This window comes from Sceloporus occidentalis, unplaced genomic scaffold, assembly GCF_023333645.1.
Source record: "Sceloporus occidentalis isolate IW3139 unplaced genomic scaffold, rSceOcc1.0.p SCAF_1, whole genome shotgun sequence".
Taxonomy (NCBI): domain Eukaryota; kingdom Metazoa; phylum Chordata; class Lepidosauria; order Squamata; family Phrynosomatidae; genus Sceloporus; species Sceloporus occidentalis.
Genome location: NW_028316981.1, coordinates 196,402,009 through 196,424,607, shown reverse-complemented (window position 1 = coordinate 196,424,607; position 22,599 = coordinate 196,402,009). Strand labels below are relative to the sequence as shown.

At 41.9% G+C, this 22,599-nt stretch overlaps 1 protein-coding gene across 6 annotated transcripts in view; it reads left to right on the top strand.

Annotated features, from left to right (window-relative positions):
- Positions 1-8,808: 8,808 nt before the first annotated feature.
- Positions 8,809-22,599, top strand: part of RIGI (RNA sensor RIG-I) — a 31,444-nt gene continuing 17,653 nt past the window's right edge. The window contains exons 1-5 of one of the 6 annotated variants that reach the window (XM_089488192.1): positions 8,809-9,035; positions 12,175-12,303; positions 13,095-13,273; positions 15,840-15,990; positions 21,230-21,358. In XM_089488192.1, the coding sequence (XP_089344318.1) occupies positions 8,930-9,035; positions 12,175-12,303; positions 13,095-13,273; positions 15,840-15,990; positions 21,230-21,358 (694 nt within the window). In that variant the 5' untranslated portion in view covers positions 8,809-8,929. Of the gene's footprint in view, positions 9,036-12,174; positions 12,340-12,429; positions 12,449-13,094; positions 13,274-14,493; positions 14,542-15,839; positions 15,991-17,966; positions 17,998-21,229; positions 21,359-22,599 lie in introns of those variants that run through there. The other 5 variants (XM_089488173.1, XM_089488207.1, XM_089488178.1 and 2 more) reach the window with 5 other exon arrangements.

The following is a 22,599-nucleotide window of genomic DNA, read 5'->3' as shown; positions in this document are numbered from 1 at the left end:
TGACCAGCAGCCAATCCAAAAACAAGGTTTCCATCTTCACCAGGGACACAGAAGGGAGCAGAGGCCAGGTAGCAGCAGGAGGGTGTGGCAGCAGTGGTAAGCTTCAAAAGGCACTCCTCCAGTCCCCAGGAAGACCAGCAGACAAGCCAGTAGCAAGCCTTCCTTCTTCCCCCAACTCCACCAGGGGCACAGAAGGCAGCAGAGGCCAGGCAGCAGCAGGAGGGCATGGCAGCAGTGGTAAGCTTCAAAAGCCACTCCTCCAGCCCTCAGGAAGACCAGCAGGCAAGCCAGGAGCAAGCCTTCCCTCTTCACCCAACTCCACCAGGGGCACAGAAGGCAGCAGAGGCAAGACAGCATTAGGAGGGCATGGCAGGAGTGGGAAGCTTCAAAAGCTATTCCTCCAGCCCTCAGGAAGACCAGCAGCCAAGCCAGAAGCAAGCCTTCCCTCTTTCCCCAACTCCACCAGGGGCACAGAAGGCAGCAGAGGCCAGGCAGCGGCAGGAGGGCGTGGCAGGAGAAGGATGCCATCATACCTTTCCAAGCTGTGCCACTCAGACGTTGGGTGTGGACATTTCCCCATTTGGGGCAGGACAATCCCACCGGTTCCACCCAGGCTTAAAATGTGCCATCCAGGTCGAGCTGCCTTTGCCAGGCTCAAGTGACGGGACGCAGCTCTGCACCAATGGGGAAGACGAGGGGAGCACTAACACCCCAACCCCGGTCTGGATTGAACTCTGGGGCTTCAACTCTCAGAGTCCAGCCAGGTGCTTTGAGCTCTGGCTGGATTCAAACCTCGGCTTAACCAAAGTAGGAAGTAACCAAGAGGAGGAAGGGGTGGAAGGAAGGAAGGAAGAGAGAACTATATCTCCCAGCAGCCCCTGCCCACTATGCCCTTCCATCCTGCCACTGCTGGTCAGTTGGCTGGCGCTTAGGGGAGCCCAGCCAACTGACCAGCAGTGGCAGGTTGGAAGGGCATGGTGGGCAGGGGCTGCCGAGGGATATAGTTCTCTCTTCTTTCCTTCCTTCCTTCCACCCCTTCCTCCTCTTTCCTCTCCCTCTTTCCTCTCCCTCCTTCCTTTTCCTCTTTCCTCTCCCTCTTTCCTCTCCCTCTTTCCTTTTCCTCTTTCCTCTCCCTCTTTCCTCTCCCTCTTTCCGTCCCTTCATCTCCTTCCTCCTCTTTCCTCTTCTTTCTTCTCTTTTCTCTCCTTCCTCTTCCTTCCTCTTCTTCCTCCTCTTGCATTCCTTCCTCCTCTTTCCTCTTCTCCTTCATCATCTTCTTCCTTTCTTTCTTTTTTAAAAATATATTCATTATTAAATTTTTAAATAGATATAATATATAAAATTTAAACACACACATACAATTCATTTTCTTTCATAACAAACCACAGAGAAATCTAATTATATGTCTAAACCATATCAACTCTTCCTTCTTTTTACTTGAGATCTCCTGCCTTCTAGTATTAAATGAGGTCTCCAGACATTATTAACGGTGAAATATATTACTTACTATCTAAAAGTAAACATACTCCATTTTCAAGAAGTATCTACAATCGCATAAATGATTGTAAAGTCCATCTATCTGTGGTTGCTTTAAAGTATACTAACTATTTTACAAATATTTTTATCACTCCAGTCCAAAAGTAAAGTCTTTTCCTCATTCTGTTTTTAAAATTTTTATCAAAGGCTCCCATTGCTTTTCAGACGTATTCATTGAATTCTTCTTTAATAAATGTCTTAATTCATCAGTTTCTATAACATCATACAATTTTATCAACCAGTCCTTTACATTAGGTATTGTCTTCATTTTCCATTTCTGAGTATAAACCATTCTGCCAGCTGAAATCATATAAAATAGTAGTTTCCCATATATTTTTTTCTAATTTATCATCTGAGATAATATTAAATAAATATATTTTGGGGTCCTTTTCTATCTTCTAATATAATTTGTATTGACTTATGTATTTCATTCCAGTATTTTTTTTTTTTGTTTCAACACATTCCCAGCACATACCGTGTTTTTTTCTCACATTTCCAACAAATTTTCGTTGTGTTTTTCAACATTTTTGCCTTTTAAAGGGGCTATACCAACGTTAATGTATCTTAACAATATTTGTTTTTGTAATTAACACTTAAAGTATACTTTAATCTCTTCGCTCCTGTTTTCTCCCACTGATCAAAATCTATATTTTGTCCCAAATTTTGCACCCATTTCACCATCTGGGTTTTGACTTGTTCATTCTCTAATTCAATTTTTAATAACATTTTATAAAAAATGTTGATTCTATGATTATCTTCTTAATGAACAATTTTTTTTCTTATTCCATATCCGCTTTGCCAATTGCTAAAGTCTTAACATCCATTATAAACCTTTCCCTAATCTGTCTATAAGTAAACCAGGTACAGCTAAGACCTTATAATATCAATTGCTTTGTGACTTTATTTGTATGTCTTTTGCCTTTTTGATCAATCAGATCTTCATACCTTGCCCATTTTTCTTGGCTTAGCTGGACACAGTTACAAAACACTTCCTTTATGGATGCCCATTTCGGAAGGACTGAACAACATTTAGGTTTAATATTCAACCAATACTCTTAATCCCTTCTTAGAATTTAATTTAGTATAAAATAGATATCCATACCATCCAAAACAAAGTTCTAGTCCCTTCCTTCCTTCCTACCTCCCTCCCTCCTTCGTTTCCTCCTTTTTTACTCCCTCCCTCTCTCCTTTCTTTTCTCCTTCTTTCCTTCCTTCCTTCTTCCTTCCATGCTTTCCTTCCTTCTTTCTTTATTTCCTTCTTCCTTCCTTCCTTCTTTCCTTTTCATTCCCTCCTTCCGTTTTTCTGTCTTTCTTTCATTCCCTCTGTCCTTCCCTCCTTCCCCCTTCCCCTCCTTCCTTCACTCCTTCCCCCATACCTCCTTCCTTCCCTTCTTCCCTTTCCCCTCCTTCCTTCCCTTCTTCCCCTTTTCCCCCTTTCCCCTTCCCCTCTCCCTCCCTCTCTTCCCATGAAAGAGGAGGGCTCCCAATAATACAGAACTAGACTCTGGGAGCCAGAGCCAGAGGATGATGATGGGTCTCTGCTGGAGCATGAGACTGGCATGGCCCTTCTGCTGCTCCCATCCTCTTCTCTATCCAGGAGGCAGCTCCAGTCTCAGGGGGAAATCTCCTTTTCCCCTTCCTTCCTTCCTTCCGTCCGCCCGCCCGCCCGCCCACCCGCCCGCCTGCCTGCCTGCCATCTGCAGCAGAGAATGGGAGGATGATGATGAATCAGCTCCCTGTTGATGAGCCCAGCAGCAGGCCAAAGAGGCAAAACCAGCAGCAGAGAGTCCAAAAAGGCTGGCGAAAGACAGTTCTAGTATGGTTATTTTATAATAAAAAATGGTTATGTTAAATAGTAATTTGTGTGTTCATGCACTTTGCTTTGTTTTTTCTTCAGACCTTCTGACCTCCCAATTTCTCAGCTGCTTTTAATAATGTACCAGTTTCTCTTTCCCTTTTCCCCTTCATCCTCAGCTTCCTTCCATTGCAAACTCTCCAATTATCCCAGTTAATCCTTTCCCTTCCCACTATCTTGAATTATCTGTATTCCTGCATGGCCGAAGAGGGTTGGCTTATAATACCCTTAGTAGTAACTTTCAGCTCTAGGATCCTATGTATTCCTGCACGGCCAAAGAGGGTTGGCCTATATGACCCATAGTAGTAACTTTCAGCTCTAGGATCCTATGTATTCCTGCACGGCCTAAGAGGTTCAGCCTATATGCCCCTTAGTAGTAACTTCCAGGTCTAGGATCCTATGTATTCCTGCATGGCCGAAGTGGGTTGGCCTATATGGCCCTTAGTAGTAACTTCCAGCTCTCAGATCCTATGTATTCCTGCACGGCCGAAAAGGGCCGGCCTATAGGACCCTTAGGGGCTGTATGTTGTGCAGGCCTGATATAGACATCCGATTTGCCACAACTGCACTGATGGGTCTAATTAACTACTACCGCTGATGTGCTAAATTTTTAATTTTTATAAGCACAGTCATTCATCGCCAAAAACACAAATGGATGGATATTAACATTAGTGAAGACTTTTAAAGGACATGTTTATTTACTCGTTTTCATCTTTGTTTACCACCCTTTCTGTTACAGAAACAGACTGGTCTGTTAAAATGGAGTTCCAGTTGTTGTTGTTGTTGTTGTTGTTGTTGTTAGGGGTCCTTCCCCTACGTGGGGGATCTCTTCCGGACCCCTGAGTAAGAGAAAAAGTGTGTGTGCTGAAGCCCCATTGAAAATAATGGGGCGTGAGCTCACGGTGTGGTGCGGTGCACGTGCCATGAGCACAAACGCCATCGCTTTCCCCCACGCGGCGCTGTATAGGCCTATCTCTGGTTTTCCACTCCACCAAATACATCCAAAGGAAAGCCTGGGAAAGCTCATGCTGCCAACTGCTTTCTTTCAGTCAGTCTCAAACGGTGCCACAAGATCTCCATCCATATGACTCACAGGGGTACTAAATTCAAACAAAAAATACACCAAACAGTCATGCAGAGTTTCATCCCAGGTCTGTTCAGGTCCGTTTGCATCAGTTATTCACACTAATGATGATGTGGAGCTTTAGAAAAAAACTCAGAGGGAAAGCCAATATTGATTATCTGGATAAAGTGGGGGTTTTGGTAGCCCCAGGCCAACTTAATCTAGTGTGTTCAGGATGGGAGTGAACAATGGAGATTCAACTCAGATTCCTCCTGGATTATTTTCACAGTGTGAATAACCCCCGACTCTTTAAAAAAGATCCGCATCATCAGTAGTGTGATGAGATTTGTTCAGAATAGGTTTGCCATGTCCCTGCCCCGAGGCTGAGAGAGTGTGACTTGTCTAAGGTCACCCATTGAATCCAAGGCCAAGCGGGGAACTGAACCCTGGTCTCCAGAGTCATAGGCCAACACTCAAACTACTATGGCACTCAAAAAGCATGTAGAGAAAGCAGGGCTGACTTTCCACTCTGCAGGCGTGCTTGTCTTCAACTGGCTGGGACTGGCATCCAAGTATTAGGAAGGTGCGGCTCAGCTGCAAGCTTAGGTTTACTTCTCCTGGGAACAGGCACCTGCAGAGTTCAGAAATAGTGATTTCTACACACATGCCTACTGAAATAATTACTTTATTTATGTGTCACCTTGTTTGTTATGGTTGTTGTGTGCCTTCAAAGTGTTTCTGACTTATGGCAACCCCTAGGCAAAGGTATCATGGGGTTTTCTTTGCAAGATTTGTTCAGACTGGGTTTGGCACGGCCATCCTCTGAGGCTGAGAGGAACCCAGTGGGTTTCCATGGCCAAACTGGATTTGAATTCTGGCCACCAGCATCCTAGTCCAACCCTGAAACCACCCACACCTTGAAATAATTATTTTATTTATGTGTCTCCTAGTAAGTAAGTAAATGTTTTATTGTGGTAATAGGCCAGTATATGATAGCTGATTACAATACGATTACAAACATCTGAACATTTAAAAAACATAACAAAGTAAAACAAGGCAAAATTACCTGTGAAATCAAAGAAAGAAAGCAATTCCAAATTAGCTGACAGAGGTGAGGCCTTATTAACCTAAAAGGGACCGGCACTTCATTATTATACGAACCCTTACTTAATAACTCTGTGTCTCAATTCAGTGAAGGCATCCAAGGTGACTTACAAATGGTTCATGAAAAATATCCGGGTTGCCATGTAGGCCCTACACCAAAATACTGTGCTGAACTATGACTATAGTAAAGATTCTGTTCTAATACAATAATGTTCAAAACAATGGCCCCATGCAAACAGGCCAAAATAAAGCTGCTTCGGGTCACTTTGGAGGTATGATGTTTAAAGATGCATGCTTCCTAAGAGGCCAGAAGCCGTGTGAAAGACGCGCTCCAGTCCTAAGGACTGGAGTGCAGCTTTGGTGCAGCTTCTGGACTCTTAGGACGCATGCATCATTTACTCCAAAGTGACTAGAAGCAGCTTTATTTTGGCCTGTCTGTATGGAGCTAATGATAACTTCATTTGCCCAACCCAAATGCACATTGTACATGTAGCTGGCTTTCAAAGCTCCCCTGAATTCTTCATTAGACAAAGTTGTTGAAAATCATCCAGGAGAAAAATTGTTATAAAATGAAAATGTTAGTCACAGAAGTTCTAAGTACCATTTTAAAAATGCCATTTTGGGAGTCTCTGCATGAGAGAAAGGAGAATGGAAAACTCTGTCCCTGTTTAGATCCCCATTCAGCTGTGAAACTAGCTAGGTGGCCGTGGGCTTCACTGTTTGGCAACTTAACAGCCCTTGGCTGGTTGAAGATGGAGGGCAAAGCACTGCTTTGAACTCCTTGGTGAAAAGATGGCATTAAAAGGTGAAAAACAAATAAAATTCTGTGGCTAGCAGACTATTTTTAAAATGCCACAGTGACCTGTAGTCTTCCCACTGTCTTGAATTATCTGTACAGTGCGTCCTCGCCTTACGGGGGGGATCTGTTCCGGATCCCTCCGCATAAGGCGAATTCCGCCTATGCTTGAGCCCCATTGGAAACAATGGGGCTCGTGCGCGGTGACGCGGGCACGCGTGGGGCGCAATGGGCGCGCGTGCCCATTCAATTGAATGGGACGCGCCGCCCCTTCTGCCCTGTGCGCGCGCCGCGGCTTGAGCGCGTACGCTCAAGTCCGCGTATGGCGCGCCCACGTATGGCGCGGGCGCACTGTATTCCTGCACGGTTACGTCTCTAAAGCACATGCTGCTTTTGAAATTCCATTAGCCCTCATATGTTTGAAGCATGGTCACTAGGACCTCTTCCTTTCCTGAACCCCACTTGATCCTCTGGGATTTCTCTCTATGTATGGTTGGAGTCTATGTTGCAGAATTTTGAGCATGATTTTGCTTGCATGAGAAATTAGTGCTATGGTCCTGTCATTGCTGCACTCTTTTTGTCTCTCCCTTTTTGTGAATTGGGATGCTTATTGATCGTTTCCAATCTGTTGGATGTCGTTTTGTTTTCCATATCTGTTGACATATGTTGGTTCGCACTAGAGCTGACTCTGTCAGTGTGGATTGCAGCAGTTCACTTGGAATATCATCTATTCCTGGTGATTTGTTTTTTGATATTTCTCTTATTGCAGCTTCCACCTTAGGTTTTTTTTTTTTTTTTAGACTTTGGGGTTCATTTTCATATGGCTCTTCATCCCATGCGTCCTTCATTTTGTCATCTCTTTTATATAACACTTAAGTGTATTGCGTCCAACGTCTTTTTATTGCTTCCTGGTTTTATTTTTTCTTGGTGCTGGTACTGAGGTTGAAACATAATGATAGAAAAAGTGCAAAGATTGATGGGTTTGTCCTAAAATGCAAATAACGATAATAATTTGCCTGATATGTCAGTTCGATGCCCAAATATGAGGGATTGGAATATGGCAACCCTACAAATAGATCAAGAGCCAATGTGGCATAGTGGTTTTAGTGTTTAACTACAACTGGAGAACAGGGTTCGATTCCCTGTTTGGCCACAGAAACCTAATGGATGACTTTGGGCAAGTCACATGCTCTCAGCCTCAGGGGAAGGCAATGGCAAACCTCTTCTGAACAAATCTTGCCAAGAAAAGCCCACGATTGATTTTGCCTTAGGGTTGCCAGAAGTCAGAAACGACTTGAAGGCACACACCACTGTGACACCGTAAATAGCTCTCAAAACTGCACTTCCCAATATTCCATAGGATGGAGCCATGGCAATTAAAGTGGGGTCAACATGGATTATTTCTGCAGTGTGGATTCAGCCTCAGTGCTGGGGGTGCCATTGCTGCTCTTTATGTTGATAAGCTGTTTTAAAATGGATCCAACAAACATATCCTAAAATGTTTCATTGGTCATTACCTGTGCTTAGTACATTTTTGAAGATGGCAATGATGTTTTGACACTATATGACACTAATGTTGCATAAATTCATCAGTGTGATGGAGCTACATAAAATGGTGTGTAGAGTGTTTGGTCAGCCTAGAAGTGTATTAACAAAGTGCTTAGAGGTTTGTACATAAACTCATGATGATGTATTTACTGTTTGGAAATCCAGGCTCACATGTTAGGTTTGCAGCTCAGTCCTATATATGCTGACTTGGAATTACGACTCTCTCAGTCGAACAGGATTTAGGTCCAAACACACTGTAGATATAATAGTCCAGTTTGTGACTGCTTTATTATCTGCCCTGGCTCAGTGCTAGGAAATGCCGGGAGTTGTAGTTTGTTGTGGCAACAGAGCTCTCTGAATGACAGAGAAGGCTCAGTGCCTCACAGCTCCCAGAATTCCCCTTAGCACTGAGCTAGGAAAGTTAAAGCGGTCTCCCAGAACTACAGTTCCCATAGCATTGAGCCAGGGCATCTTACTTAGGATTTATAGTTTGGTGAGAGGATTGTCTGCTAGAACCTTTGATCCCCTTGAGCTCAGGAGCTGCCAAGCAGAGAAGTTTAAACGTCTCTCGCAGAACTACAGTTCCCATAGCATTGAGTCAAGACATCTTACTTTGGGATTTATAGTTTGTATTATTTCTGCGGTGTGGTGTTGTTGTTGTTTTGGACCTTAAGCAAAGTCTAGGGGAAAAAATATAGCCCACAGCTCCTGGTATGTGATGGTTGTGGCCTCCCATCCAAATACCAACCAGGGCTGACCCTGCTTAGCACTGCACCACTTCTAGAGGAGGGCCTCTGCAGCCGGGAGGCCTGGCTTGCTCCTCTTCCCAGCCAATCATAAGTCTCTCAGCCCCGTTTCGGTTTCCCTTCCCTCGGTTTCGTTTCCCTGCCAGCTTTCCTTTCCTGGCTCTAGTCCTCCTCCTCCTCCTCCCAGCCCCTTTCAGCCATTTCTAGGGAATCAAAGGCAGGCTGCTGGAGGAGAAGCCAGGGCTTGGAAGGAGGCAGGGGAGCCCCTGGGGACCCCCAAAATGACCTCCCAGGAGAAGGAGAACTTGCTCCGCTTCAGGCATCACATCCAGAAGACCCTCAACCCGGTCTACATCCTCAGCTACATGAAGAACTGGCTCGATGACGGTAAATTGGGGGGAGGTTCGCCAACTGAGTCCACACTGCAGAAATAATCCAGGTTGACACCGCTTTAACTGCCTTGGCTCAGTGCTGTGAGAGCTGTAGTTCTGGGAGACTTGGCAATGGCATTCTCTGCTTGGCAGCTCCTGAGCTCAAGGGGAATCAAAAGGTGCTAGCAGAGAATGCTCTCACCAAACTATAAATCCCAAAGTAAGATGCTATGGGAACTATAGTTCTGGGAGACCTTTAGCCTTCTCTGCTTGGCAGCTCCTGAGCTCAGGGGGAATCAAAAGGTGCTAGCAGAGAATGCTCTCGCCAAACTATACATCCCAAAGTAGGATGGCCCTGGCTCAATGCTATGGGAATTGTAGTTATGGGAAACGTTTAGCCTTCTCTGTCAGAGGGGTGGGGCACCACAAACTACAAATCCCAGGACAAAGTGGTGTCAAAGCATGAATTATTTCTGTAGCACGCATGCATTATTATTATTATTAAGCTTTATTTATAAAGTGCTGTAAATTTACACAGCACTGTACATATGATCAATTAAAATAGTTAAAAGAAACCTACATTCTATGAAAATAATTCAACTTAATACATCTTAACATTCAAACAATAAAATATAGCAGACAACAAATTAAACGCAGCTCACAACTCTCTGGAGTCCAAAAGGCTCAGTTCCCCACTCGGCCATAGAAAGCCACACTGCAGGATTAACGCAGTTTGACACCGCTTTGACTGCCCTGGCTCAATGCTATGGCATTCTGGGAACTGTAGTTTGTTGTGGTACCAGAGCTCTCAGGCAGAGAAGGCTAAATGTCTCACAAGACTACAGTTTCCAGAACTCCATAGCATTCATCAGTGACAGTTAAAGCGGTGTCAAATTGGATTATTTCTGCAGTGCAGATGCAGCCTCTTTTTCTCCTTCTTAAACACTAGGCACAGTTTTGCTCTGTCAGCTTCTCCTTCTAGAGTCACTTGTTGTGACTGCCTATGCACTGCAGAAACAGTGCAGTTTGACACCACTTTAAGTGCCCTGGCTGAGGCTTCATCTGCACTGCAGAAATAGTCCAGTTCTGGGAATTGTAGTTTGTTGTGGCACAAGAGCTCTGAGACATGGAAAACTAAATATCTCAGAAAACTGCAGTGCACTGAGCCATGTCAGTTGAATTGGTGTCAGCCTGGATTATATCTGTAGTGTGGACTCAGCTTCAGTGCTCTGGGATCCTGGGATTTGTAGTTTGGATTTGTATTGGGTTTCTGTGGGTGTGTGGGGAACTGAACCTTGGATTCTAGAGTTGTAGGCTGCATCTATGCTACAGGAATAATTTATGGTTTGACACCACTTTATCCTGGGATTTGTCGTTTGTTGTGGCACCAAAGCTGTGTGTGCATGTGCGTTGTGTGGCTTCAAGTTGTTCTGACTTGGGGAGACCTTAAGGCAAACCTATCATAGGAGTTTATCACAGTGGGGCTAATTTTGGCATTAAAGAGAGATTAAAGTGCATTTAAAGCATCCTGCAAATAAAGTGAAAATGGTGAGTGATGGTGCGAATTATTATCACACGCGATTGCGCAAATAAAGTGATATCGGAAATTGTTGCTAAAATCCCGAAAGTAAAAAGATGCACGTTAATGCTTCTTTGTGACCACTTTAATGGTGGGTTTTGTGTGATGTCGCATGAAATCGTTTCATGTAATTACGCGATTTTTCTGGGATATTCACAGGATAAACCTCCGACCTCCTTCGTGTGATAAACTCCATAGGGTATTTTCTTGGCAAGATTTGTTCAGACGAGGTTTACATTGCCTTCTCCTGAAGCTGAGAGAATGTGACTTGCCCAAGGTCACCCAGTGGGTTTCATGGCAGAGCAGAGAAGTAAATCCTTGTTTCCAGAGTCATTGTCCAGCACTCAAACTACTATACCATGCTGGGTCTCATTATTGCATTCATACTGTGAAACATTATTTTATGTATTAGGGACTGAGCCTGGGGCTCAACCTGGATCGGTCCCCAGGGTGGTGTGGGGACAAGTGAGTGTTGGCACACCCTCCCGTCCCCACACCACAGATCTGGTAAATTGTACACTCCTTACCTCCGTCTTCCACTTCTGCATGTGAGTAGAGCCCTGTTGCTGTGCAATGACAGACAAACATAAGGGGCGCATGGGACTGTCTGGTCTGACAGGGTTTGCTTTGGAGTTTTCTTGGCAACTCCATGGCAAACAGTAGGTCAATTTGTCCTGCGCTAAGGCCCTTTTGGCCCGAAATCCGGCTGGATCCAATCGGTCCCAATCCTGCCTCCAGGGTTTTGGCCTGCATCATCCAAACAGGATAATATGAGGCTGGGGAGGGGACCCGGACTTTTTTGTCCATGTGGACAACCCCTAAGTAAGCTTGATCAACCATGTTTTAATGCTTTCTAACATTAACAGTGCAAAGTTATTAGGCACCCCTCCTCCGTAATGTAAGAACAAGTCGTTTTTCACACAATCAAAAACTTTGCTACAACCTATCAATCACAGGCTGTTTTTTTTTCGAAGTTCTTTGGTATGCTCCAGTAGTCAATGTATATTTACAATATGATTCTTAGTGTCTCTTTCTTTCCTGAATGCAGCAGGGACGTCTGCGATTTCTTACTCCATATAGAATAAAAATCTCTGTTGTAGTATTTTGGGCATCATCTTGCTTCAACGATAATGTACGTCCTTTCGGATACTACAGTAAAAAGTATGTTTGCTTTCTCTTCGGAGTTTGAAGACTTTTTCACACACATACACACCTATAGGGCAATTATGTTCAAATCACATATGGCCAGATCACATTCTGCTCGCATTTAACCAGTATAATTGTCAGTGTGTAGATTAGTCCTTGGTAAGTCAAAGACTCCTGGAAGTGAAGTAGAAGGCTTTCCTGGCCAACATCCATAGTTTTCTGTGGGTTTTCTGGGCTATGTGGCCATGATCTGGAAGAGTTTATTTCTGACATTTTGTTTGCATCTGTGGCTGGCATCTGAAGTGCCATTGATTCAGTGACTTCACTCTAGTTGGGACTAACAATTTGATTTAGATCTCTGATATCCAGTTTTTACCTTTGGGATAAGTGATGCACTTCAGTAATAATAATTCTTCTAATTTCACTCTAGAGATAGTGGAGAAAATTCAAGGGCTGAAGGACAAACCCACAACTGCTGCAGAGCTATTTCTTCAGTCCCTTGTGGAACTCACATCAGAGGGATGGTTCCGTGGATTTTTGGATGCGCTGAATGCGGCAGGTTTGAGTGTGCTGCAAAGTTTTATTTTCTTATCATGCCATGTGTACCTTTCAATATACGAAGACCTTATTCATGTGAGATTTTAAAAATTGTACTGGACACCATTTGCTAAGCCAGCGTTTGGACAGAATGAGGCTAGAATCCAGTAAGTTTAGCTGAAGACAAAGTAAGAACTGATAAATTTGTTTAATGAAATCAAAATAAAGTGTTTCTTGGTGGGTATACATGTGGCAGTGCCCCTTGGGTGTGTGATCATGTGCCTTTAAGTCACCTCTTGACTTATGGTGACCCCCACTGATTTCACAGGGTTATCTGAGGCAAGAAATACTAGCCTGTACTCACAGATGGTTTGCTATTTCCTTCTTCTGAATATAGCCATTATCATCAGGCATTCCATGGCACTTCCCCATCCAAATGCTAACCAGGGCTAACCCTGATTAGCTTTCAAAATCAGATGAGATCTGGTACCTGCAGGGTATTTAGGCCCTACCCCTTAGGAAATCTTTTTTATAAGAGTTAACAGGAGGATATTAGGAATTGTAAAATGTGCTTGTGAAATACTTCTGAGGAGAGCATATCATGTATATCCCTAATGGATTCTGCGTCTCTCCTTCAAGATCAGAATGAGGTTTCTTCTCCAGACCACCTCTTTTAGAATTTGTGGGGATGTTGTAGCACCTAATCTGTATTGTTGCTGAGTTGGGGAAAAAATCTAGCTTGTTTTATCAATGCAAATGTTTTAACAGAAGTCTTATGTGATGTTATATGTTTCTGCCATCTTGTTTCTAAAGGTTACACTGGCCTACATCATGCAATTGAAAATTGGAATTTTGAAATGATTCAAAATCTGGACCCTTACAGATCATTGCTGAAAGTCATTGAGCCCTCTTTGCGAGCTGTTGATCCTGATCACATATTACCGTACATGGTAGACTGCCTCATCGATCAGGAGTGGGAAGAAATACGGCAGGTATTATTTTTGAATGAGAAAATAGAAAGAGGATAAGCTCTATGTGCTGCTAGATGGTCAACTGTTTATAATTTTAAAAAGCTGTATGTATTTCAGCCTGTATGAAAGCAAACTTTCTTCAGGGACATCCAACAAAAATCACTGGAGTTGTAGGACCTTATCGCACACGCAATTTTAAATGTATGGGGAACTGAAGGAGGACGCTCATATGCGCATGCGCCCTGAAGAAAACTGAGTTTACTGCACATGAAGACGTCCTCCAACAGGCCCCGTTCCATCCCCCGGAGCGCACCCGTTCGCGTCCAGTCCTGACGGGCGCCATTTTTTGCTGACGGAAAGTAGTCCGTCAGGCAAAAATCGCACCCGTCAGGACTGGACGCGAACAGGTGCACGCCGGGGGACGGAACGGGGCCTGTTGGTGGACGTCTTCATGTGCGGTAAACTCAGTTTTCTTCAGGGCGCATGTGCACACGAGCATCCCCCTTCAGTTCCCCATACGTTTAAAATTGCATGTGCGATAAGGTCCGTAGACAACACTCTCCAAAGGGTTGGACCACAAAGTATTAGCTAATAATGTTGACAAATCCAGTGATATTTGTTGAATGCCCCTGAAGAAGGCTTGCTTTCATATAGGCCGAAGCACATAGGGATTTTTAAAAGAATAAACAGTTGATCATCTAGCAGTACATGGAGCTTGTCACTTTTCCATTTTCTGCTCGTGTATGCACATTTTTCAATACTCTTTCTACTATTATTTTAGAATGCAAACCACTTGGTCAGCTAGATCTATAGAATTATTAAGTTTTATTTGTGAATATCCTCACTGTACCTCTTATTACTTTAGTGTTGGATGCTTTTAGATGTTATTATGTGTCTGTTAAAGAAAGGAATAAACACACACATACACACGGATCAAAAATTCCATCAAGTAAGAGTGGCTTTGAGCCCTAGAAGATTTGCTCAGATATCCTCTTTTGGCCAGATGTACCACCTCTTTTGGCCAGATATCAGGACTACAATTCTATGTGCGCTTTCTTGGGAATAAGCCACAGTGAACACTATATAAGTAAACATATAGAAAGCTGTGCTGTAAATACAGAAAGTTGTACTGTAAATTTTGGAATGGGAGAAGTCAAAACAAGGAAGATCATGCTCCTGGGTGCCTCCAGGAAGCAGAATTATGTGTATTTATTTATTTAATTTATATCTCACCTTTTCCCCAGGACTGACTGGGACCCTGCACAGCACACAACATAATTAAAAAACAGGTACAGCTAAAAGGGCAAGTAAGTTATAATTATACCAATTGTCATATTGAAACAGCAACCAAATTAGAAATAATTGGAAAGGTACATTGGGAAAAGGAAAGATTCTCCTGTAAGGAAAGGCAGTAGTGAAAATGAGCTTTATTCTAGTTTTAAAATGTGTGTTCGTGTGCGTATATGCCTTCAAGTCAAGTGTTGGCTTAAGGCAAGCCCATCAATTTCATAGGGTTTTCTTAGGCAACGGATACGCAGAGGTGGTTTTGTAAGTTCTTTCCTCTGAAATATTGGGCCCGTACAGACAGGCCAAAATAAAGCCGCTTCGGGTCACTTTGGAGGAATGCTGTTTAAATTATGAATGTGTCCTAAGAGGCCAGAAGCCATGCCAAAGCCCCGCTCCAATCCTTAGGAAAGGAGCATGGCTTTGGCATGGCTTCCAGACTCTTAGGACGCATGCATCATTTAAGCAACATTCCTCCAAAGTGACCCGAAGCAGCTTTATTTTGGCCTTCCTGTATGGGGCCATAGTCTGCAGCAGCTGGTATTCATTGGCAGTCTTCCATCCAAGTATTAACCAGGGCTGACCTGGCTTAGCTCCTAAGATCAGACAGGATCTTGTGCCTTTAGGGACTTTTAGAAATATAGGGGACGGAATACCATTTTTTGGTGAAGTTGTCTCACAGTGGTTCCCCAAGGAAAATAATTGGCTGCCACACCTTCTGAAATTGTCAAACCAATTTAAAATATGGGTTCATTCTGTGAAATAGATGTATGGGATACAGTGGCGGGATACAAACCGCTGCTTTGCGGCGGTCTGCCGCCGCCGCCGGTTAGTCTGCGGGGAAGCCGGAGCCTCCACACGGCGCGGCTCCCGTGCAGACTGAAAAAGAAGCTCCAAAATGGAGCTTCTTCTTGAGTCGCGTTTGCGACGTAGCGAGGCGCCAGGGGCGCACTCGCTACGTCACAACGCCCGCAACGCGTATGGACGCTCAGCGTCCGATACGTCAAGATGGCGGCGCCCATGTAGAAGGGGCGCCGCCATCTTGTACGTATTGAATACGTACTAGGGTTAGGGGGGTGCGGAAGCACTGCCCCTTCCTAACCCTAGTACGTATCCTATACGTACTAAATGGCGGTATGTATCCCGCCACTGACTTATTTTTAGTTGTGAATATCCTGCATATATCCACAAAATGTTAACATTGCCTTTTGAAGAATGCATATTTCTGTCCCTGATCATCTCTACCTCCCTCCCTCCTTCCCTCTTATATATTAATAATTTTGACTTGTGGTTTGACTTGCAGACTAAAGTGAACATTGGTAAAGGTGCAAGTACAATGAAACTTCTAGAATGCCTGCGAAGGTCAGACAAAGTAAATTGGCCTAAAACCTTCCAGCTGGCATTGGATGAAGCTGACTATGTCAAGGAAAGTCAATTGTTTAATTCGAAACAAGGTATAGTCACATATTTTTTCCTCTGTTTACACAATTTCCTTAGGTGTTTAGAGAAGGCATATAGACTAGGGATTGTTCAGGAAACTGGAAGAGACATCATCACTAGTATGGAACTTGTTGACGCCGAAAAGCCTTGACCAAATTATTCTTAGGTACTTTCAGGGCCTCCAGTATAGCTTTGTGTACCAGTATGTGCAGGGAATCCTATATTCTTCTGAGAGCTAGGCAGTGCTCAGTATACACACCATCCGGGTCTTGGTGTGTTGGTTGCCCTGAAAACCACCATTGTATAGATATCTCTTTGCCTAATCTCTTCCTTCATCTAAAGTATGACTTCTAATGAAGAATTAGGTAGATGTTTTGGTACATGAAGTGGAAAATAATGTAATGCTTTCCACAGTTATTAATTCTTACAAATTAATAACTGTGGAAAGTATTAAATTATTTTTCACTTCATGCACCAAAATATCTATCTAATTCTTCAGTTTTCTAAGGGTTTTCTATTCTTATGAACCCTTCCAGAATTCTAGCAGGAGCCTATCTGTATAACATTTCATTTCTCCTATGGCTGGGTTGGTACCTATGGGAAATTCTATTGGCAGTATTCTTTCTTTCTTTTTAGGCTTTTTTTCAATCTCATCCTCTCATATTTTCCTTTTTATTTAGTATTTATTACATACTATTTTTGTTAACTATACATTACTGTAAATGCCTTAAATTTTAAGTGTCTTCAACCCTAGATAAGATTGGAAATTAAATTAATTTTTATTAAATTATAGATCTACTCAGTTACATAATTCCCCATGTGAATATTATTAGTTTTCAATCTTATCCATAATTAATTAAGATAAGATAAGGATAATTATGGTTATGCATAGTGCCAGAGCTTTAAAGCAAGAAGTTACAAGTAGCACAGTTGCCTACAAAGATGTGCATCTTTGCTTATTTCCTTCCAGTATTCAAGAATAAATAATTTCAATAACTTATCTGCTAGTATTAACAAAACCTGCAGTTTTCAAGCACTATTCTTAGGGGGAAATAATTTATACAAAATATGTGTGGTTTTTCTGCACAAAAAAAGTATTTTCGGACAGGCAGGGCAAATGTTTTTATCTGCACCAAAAAGCAATAGCTGGCACACTGTTCAGGTATTTAGAGTGTTGTAAGCCAGACTTAGGACATTGTAAACATTGCAGTTTACGTTGCAAATACTGCACTGTAATTATTGCAACATTTACAGCTGTGATATCACTGCAACAATAGCAAATGCTCCTCAAACCTACTTTAGAAACTAGACAGCTGCACCAACCAAAGGAATTCTGAAGCGGAGGATAACAGGTTGTAAAACCATTATGCATCCAGTCCTCCCTCCAGCAAAGTGTAATGTGGGATGCCACTATCTTTTGTATAGAAGACTCGTTTGCAGGAAATGCACACATTCCAACACAAAATGTACACAAATACACTGATTTCTCATGCCTCAAATATTGCTTTTTGTTTTTTGCATTTTTACTGTGAATAAATTTTGCCAACCAAATCCCTGAAATACAAAGAATCATGTAGCTGTTCTTCTTTTCATTCACATCATGTATCAGGTCTTGGAATACGTCTTATTTCATCAAGGATGTGAACGTTAATGAACTTTCTTCATGTCCCTATTCTAAAGTTATTTTTTTTGTGGGCATTTTTAGTGGCTTTGTGTATTTCCCCCCCTGTTTAATCTTTTAAAGCCCTCCAAGTTGGTAGTTGGTGCTGGGAGCACTCACTGCAGTTTCATTTATTAGATGAAGTATGTTAATTTATGTAATGTATAATAGTTGTAATAGATGTAATCGGTGCTATCGGATTCTGGAAGCTGTGGTTTGTTGTGGCACCAGAGCTCTCTGACAGAGAAGGCTAGATATCTCATAAAACTACAAACCCCAGAATTCCATAGCACAGAGCCATGGCAGTTAAGGCAAGGATCTGCCAGGAGAGGTTGAGAGAATGGAATGTTGGGAGTGAGAGGTGACTGTTGGACTGTCTGAGGGGATTTCTTCTTCTTCTTTTGTATTTTGAAAAAGCAGTTGGTCAGTTGATCTGCCAAAATTAAGAATTAGTTTGGGTTAGGAGTGGTTAGGAGGTGGGTTAGCCAAGTTGGTAGTTAGCCAACTACCAACTTGGAGTGCTTTAAAAGATTAGGGTCACCGATAAAGATTAGTTAGAGTTTTGGTTAGGATATGAAAGAGTGAGGTGCAATTTGGATGTATTTGTTACATCTATTTATTACATCTATTTATCATTTATTACATTTACTTATTACATACTATTTATTACATTTATTTCATTAGACTACCTAAATGTTATGTTCCATTGCTCTTTAATAAAACATAGAACCATAAGAGACCTCGATACCTCAAGGGCCATCCAGTCCAACCCCATTCTGCTATGCAGGAATTCTCCATCAAAGCACTCCCAAGAGACGGCCATCCAGCCTCTGTTTAAAGACCTCCAAATAAGGAGACTTCACCACACTCTGAGGCAGCTAGTCCACTATCAAACAGCTGTTACTGTCAGGAAGTTCCTCCTAATGTTTAGGTGGAATCTCTTCATGTTTCTTCAGAGAAGGTTTGCCCTTGCCACCCTCTGAGGTTAAAGTAGATTACTGCACTACACTCTTAAAGTGCTGCTATTCCACTTTAACTGCTCTGGCTGCCTCCTGTTCCATTCTGGTGTTTGTAGTTCAGTGAGGCCTAAGAGCTCTCTGGCTGGGAATTCTAAATGCCCCTCCTTAAACGACAAACCCCAAAATGCAACAGGAGGCAGCCAGAGCAGTTAAAGTGGAATAGCAGCACTATAAGAATGTAGTGCAATAATCTCCTTAGGAGATGCTCCCCAGTTTGTGTCCAGAGCTGTGGGACAGTAGAAAGTCCACACATGGATGGGAGAAGTGGGTATTTGGTGCCCAGAGTGGGGTCAATAAGCAGAAGACAGCAGAGGCATAAGGAGAACTTCACATTGATTCCATAATGTACCTTTAAAATATTTGCCCCGTGTTTCCTAGAATATACACAATATATGCCTTTGATTGGTACTGTTATAGTGCTGTTTTATAAGTAATAATAATAATAATAACTTTATTACGGCCATTTGGCCAGCACAATTACAAAATTCCAGTTTAAAACACAACAGATTAGAGAATATAAACAAATTACAGTCTATAAAAAGTAAGGATAAAAAGCAATGATAGGACAGCATGATCAGGCAAACACACAACAATGAGTAGGCTGCCATCACCTCGCAAACAACTCTATCATATTATGTAAAAGAGGACCACATTCATGACATATTGGTTCAAAATTCACAAACATATCCCCTATCCAAGCAAGAGTTAAACTACAAAGTGCCATTAATCAGATGCAATTGATTACTAATTTACAAATTTTACCGTTAAATCAAGCCCTCTGTACAGATTTTGAGATTATATTATAACATATTACATCTGTTTAACAAACTGTTTACGATTTGCAATGGCAGCTGCAAAGAATTGTGCAACTGCTTGCGTTATATCTTCCTTCTGATCTGCAAGTAGAAAATTTGTATAAAATTTCTCTTGTCTGCCTGGAAACTGCAGCACAATTGGTGTTATATATAAAGCACGTATTTCTGTATACAAAGAACAGCCAAAGAGTACATGATTAATATTTTCGATTTCCTCTGAGCCACAAGGACAGTATCTGTGTTCGTAAGGGATCTTTTTAAATCTGCCCTCCAGGACTGCTGAGGGTAAGATGTTAAACCTTGCTGACATGAAAGCTCTTCTAAATTTCGGGACATTCAAATTCTCAAAATATTTCGCACATTTGCCAGGTCTACTGGATTCCCTAACAGGATGTAAAGTTAGTTGGCTTATATGAGTCTGGAAATCAATATCCTTGATGCGTTGAGAAATCACAGATTTTGCTTTATCATAACCTAGTACAGTTATTTCAGATAGTGAGAGTCCAAGAGATGAGAGTTTCAAGGTCAGTGTCTCCTTCCAGGGAGACAGAAAGGAGTCTGTTAGAATTAATGGCACTAAACCGATTGGAACAAAAAACATTTTGAGCCATAAATTTAATTTGCGTATCCATACACGCGCCTCAATAGATAGCATCCCTGTTTCTAGACGGAGAATAGAATTCGAAACACAATTTGGGACACCTAAAATTGTCCTTAAAAATTTGGTTTGAACTACCTCAAAGGTTGTAAAGCTACTGAAAGTACAAATCTCAGAACCGTATAATAGTTGTGCTAATATCTTAATAACAAAGACTTGGAGAGCTGCTGGAATATATTGGCCTTCCTTATTATAATAGAAAGAACATAAAGCTTTAATACTTCTTTGTGTATTCATTACAGCATTTTTCTGATGTAATTTGGTAGATCCCTTGTCATGAAATGTGATTCCCAGATATTTATAAGTGGACACCTGTTCTATGAGATGATCATCTAGGGTCCACTTATATCGGAGGCGGCTCCTCGAGAAGACCATTATTTTGGTCTTATTATAATTAATTTTTAGAGCATCATTTGTGCAGTAAGTTGCTAAAGCTCTCAGAAGTCTATTCAATCCTACTTTTGTGATGGACATTAGAACAACATCGTCTGCGTAAACAAGAATCGATAAAGGCTTATTTGAGAGAGTCGGGGCATGTGCTGATATTTCTGACAGCGTCGAAATCATGGAATTAATATAAAAGTTGAAAAGAGTAGGTGCTAGAATGCAACCCTGTCTTACTCCATTAAATGTGGGAATAGGCCTTGTTGCATTGCCCTGGCTATTACAACGTATAACTACTCGAGAATTCTCGTGTAGTTTACGAATTAATATTAACAGTCGTTTAGTTTTATAAGTCACGTTGACAAATGTTTTGTTCTTTAAAGCATATTCAGTATCCAGGCATACTTGCATTATTACGCTTGTTTGAATTAAAGATGCATAATACATAGCAAAGCTCCAATATGAAATCACCCTAAATCATCAGGAGATGCAGTACTGTTCCATCGTAATTATGGGCATTAGAAACGTCATGATGAAAGTGGGTTGGCAAATTTTGCACTAGATTACTCGTTTTGTACTTTTTCTTCTCCTCAGATTTATCCTTCATTGATGGTAGAATGACAGAATTATATTTGAGGGTCAGTTAAATAGATTTACTAAGCTAATGCCAACAATAATGAAATAACACAAATGTGAAATATCTTCTTTTATATGCAGCTAATGATAATACCACAGATGCTGAAATGATGGATGCAGATGAGGATAACATCATTGTTGATATAAATGTACAGTATTCTGAAGAAGCAGAATCTGACAATCTTAGCGCAAGCCCTTCTTCACCTTCAAGTAAGACTATGTGAAAACTGTATTGGCTTTAGCATTCTTTATTTTTGTTACACTTTATGTAGAAGTATATACAAAGAGTGTGCACAAGTTATGATTTGAGAATTTTATTTCTAGAGCCACAGAGATGTTTTAGTAACCTAGGGATGGATTGATGGGATCACTGTATTTGTCTTGTCTGCCTTCTCGTAATCTGGCCAAAGTATGACAGCCTCAGTTTCATCATCTTGGCTTCTAGGGAAAGTTTAATCTTGATCTGTTTTAGGACCCATTTGTTTGTCTTCTTGGCTGTCCAGCACCACATCTCAAATGAGTTGATCTTCTTTCTATCCACTTTCTTTATGGTCCAGCTCTCACATCCTTACATGATGATGCATTTATGTAGCCTTTCTTAGAATTAGAGGCTAAATGCTAGATAGACGGGATGAATCTAAGGTTGTAATTCTTAATCAATTTTCTTCTTGAAGAAAGCAGTTAGTAATTTTAGCAATTCCCCTGTAATTTCAGTTCTGCTCTGTTTCCTACCTTTGCATTCCAATCTCTTGTGATTACTAACAGGTCCTGTTTTTTTGTGTGTGATCAATTTACTCCTGGACTCCAAGATAGAAACTTTCAATTTCTTCTTCTTCTGCCTTTGTAGCTGGAGCATAAACATGGATTATAGTTATATTCATGGATTTTCCCTGAAGTCCTTTTCATGTTATTTGCTCACACTTTGATTGCTTTTGCTACCTCTCTCTTCACTATTAATGCCATCCCATTGTCTTAGATTTTCATTTTCTGAGTAAAACACTGTGTAATAATCTGATTCAGTGTCCCATTCCTGTCTACTTTAGCTCATTCCGATTGAACATCGCAATGCTTACATGTTCCATTTCTTGTTTTACAATGTCTGGTTTCCCCTGATTCGTACTTGTCACATTCCATGTTCCTATGTGTTGTGCAGCTTCAGACTTCTTTCACCACTGAGCACATCAACAGCTGAATGTCCCTTCTGTCTGAGTCCAGTTGTAGCTAGCCACAGCTAACTGTAATTTTCCTCTGCTGTACCCCAATAGCTTGTTGAGTGCCTTCCAACCTGGGAGCCTCATATTCTTTTGTTTCATTTTGGACCGTCTCATCATAGGTCAGAGGTTTCAGGAGTGTCTTCTTTAGCACATTACTAAGGGTTAACTGCTGTTCCATTGCTGTTGTCTTTGAGAGGTCTTCTGCCAGTCTCATCTTCCATTACTGCTGCTGGCCAG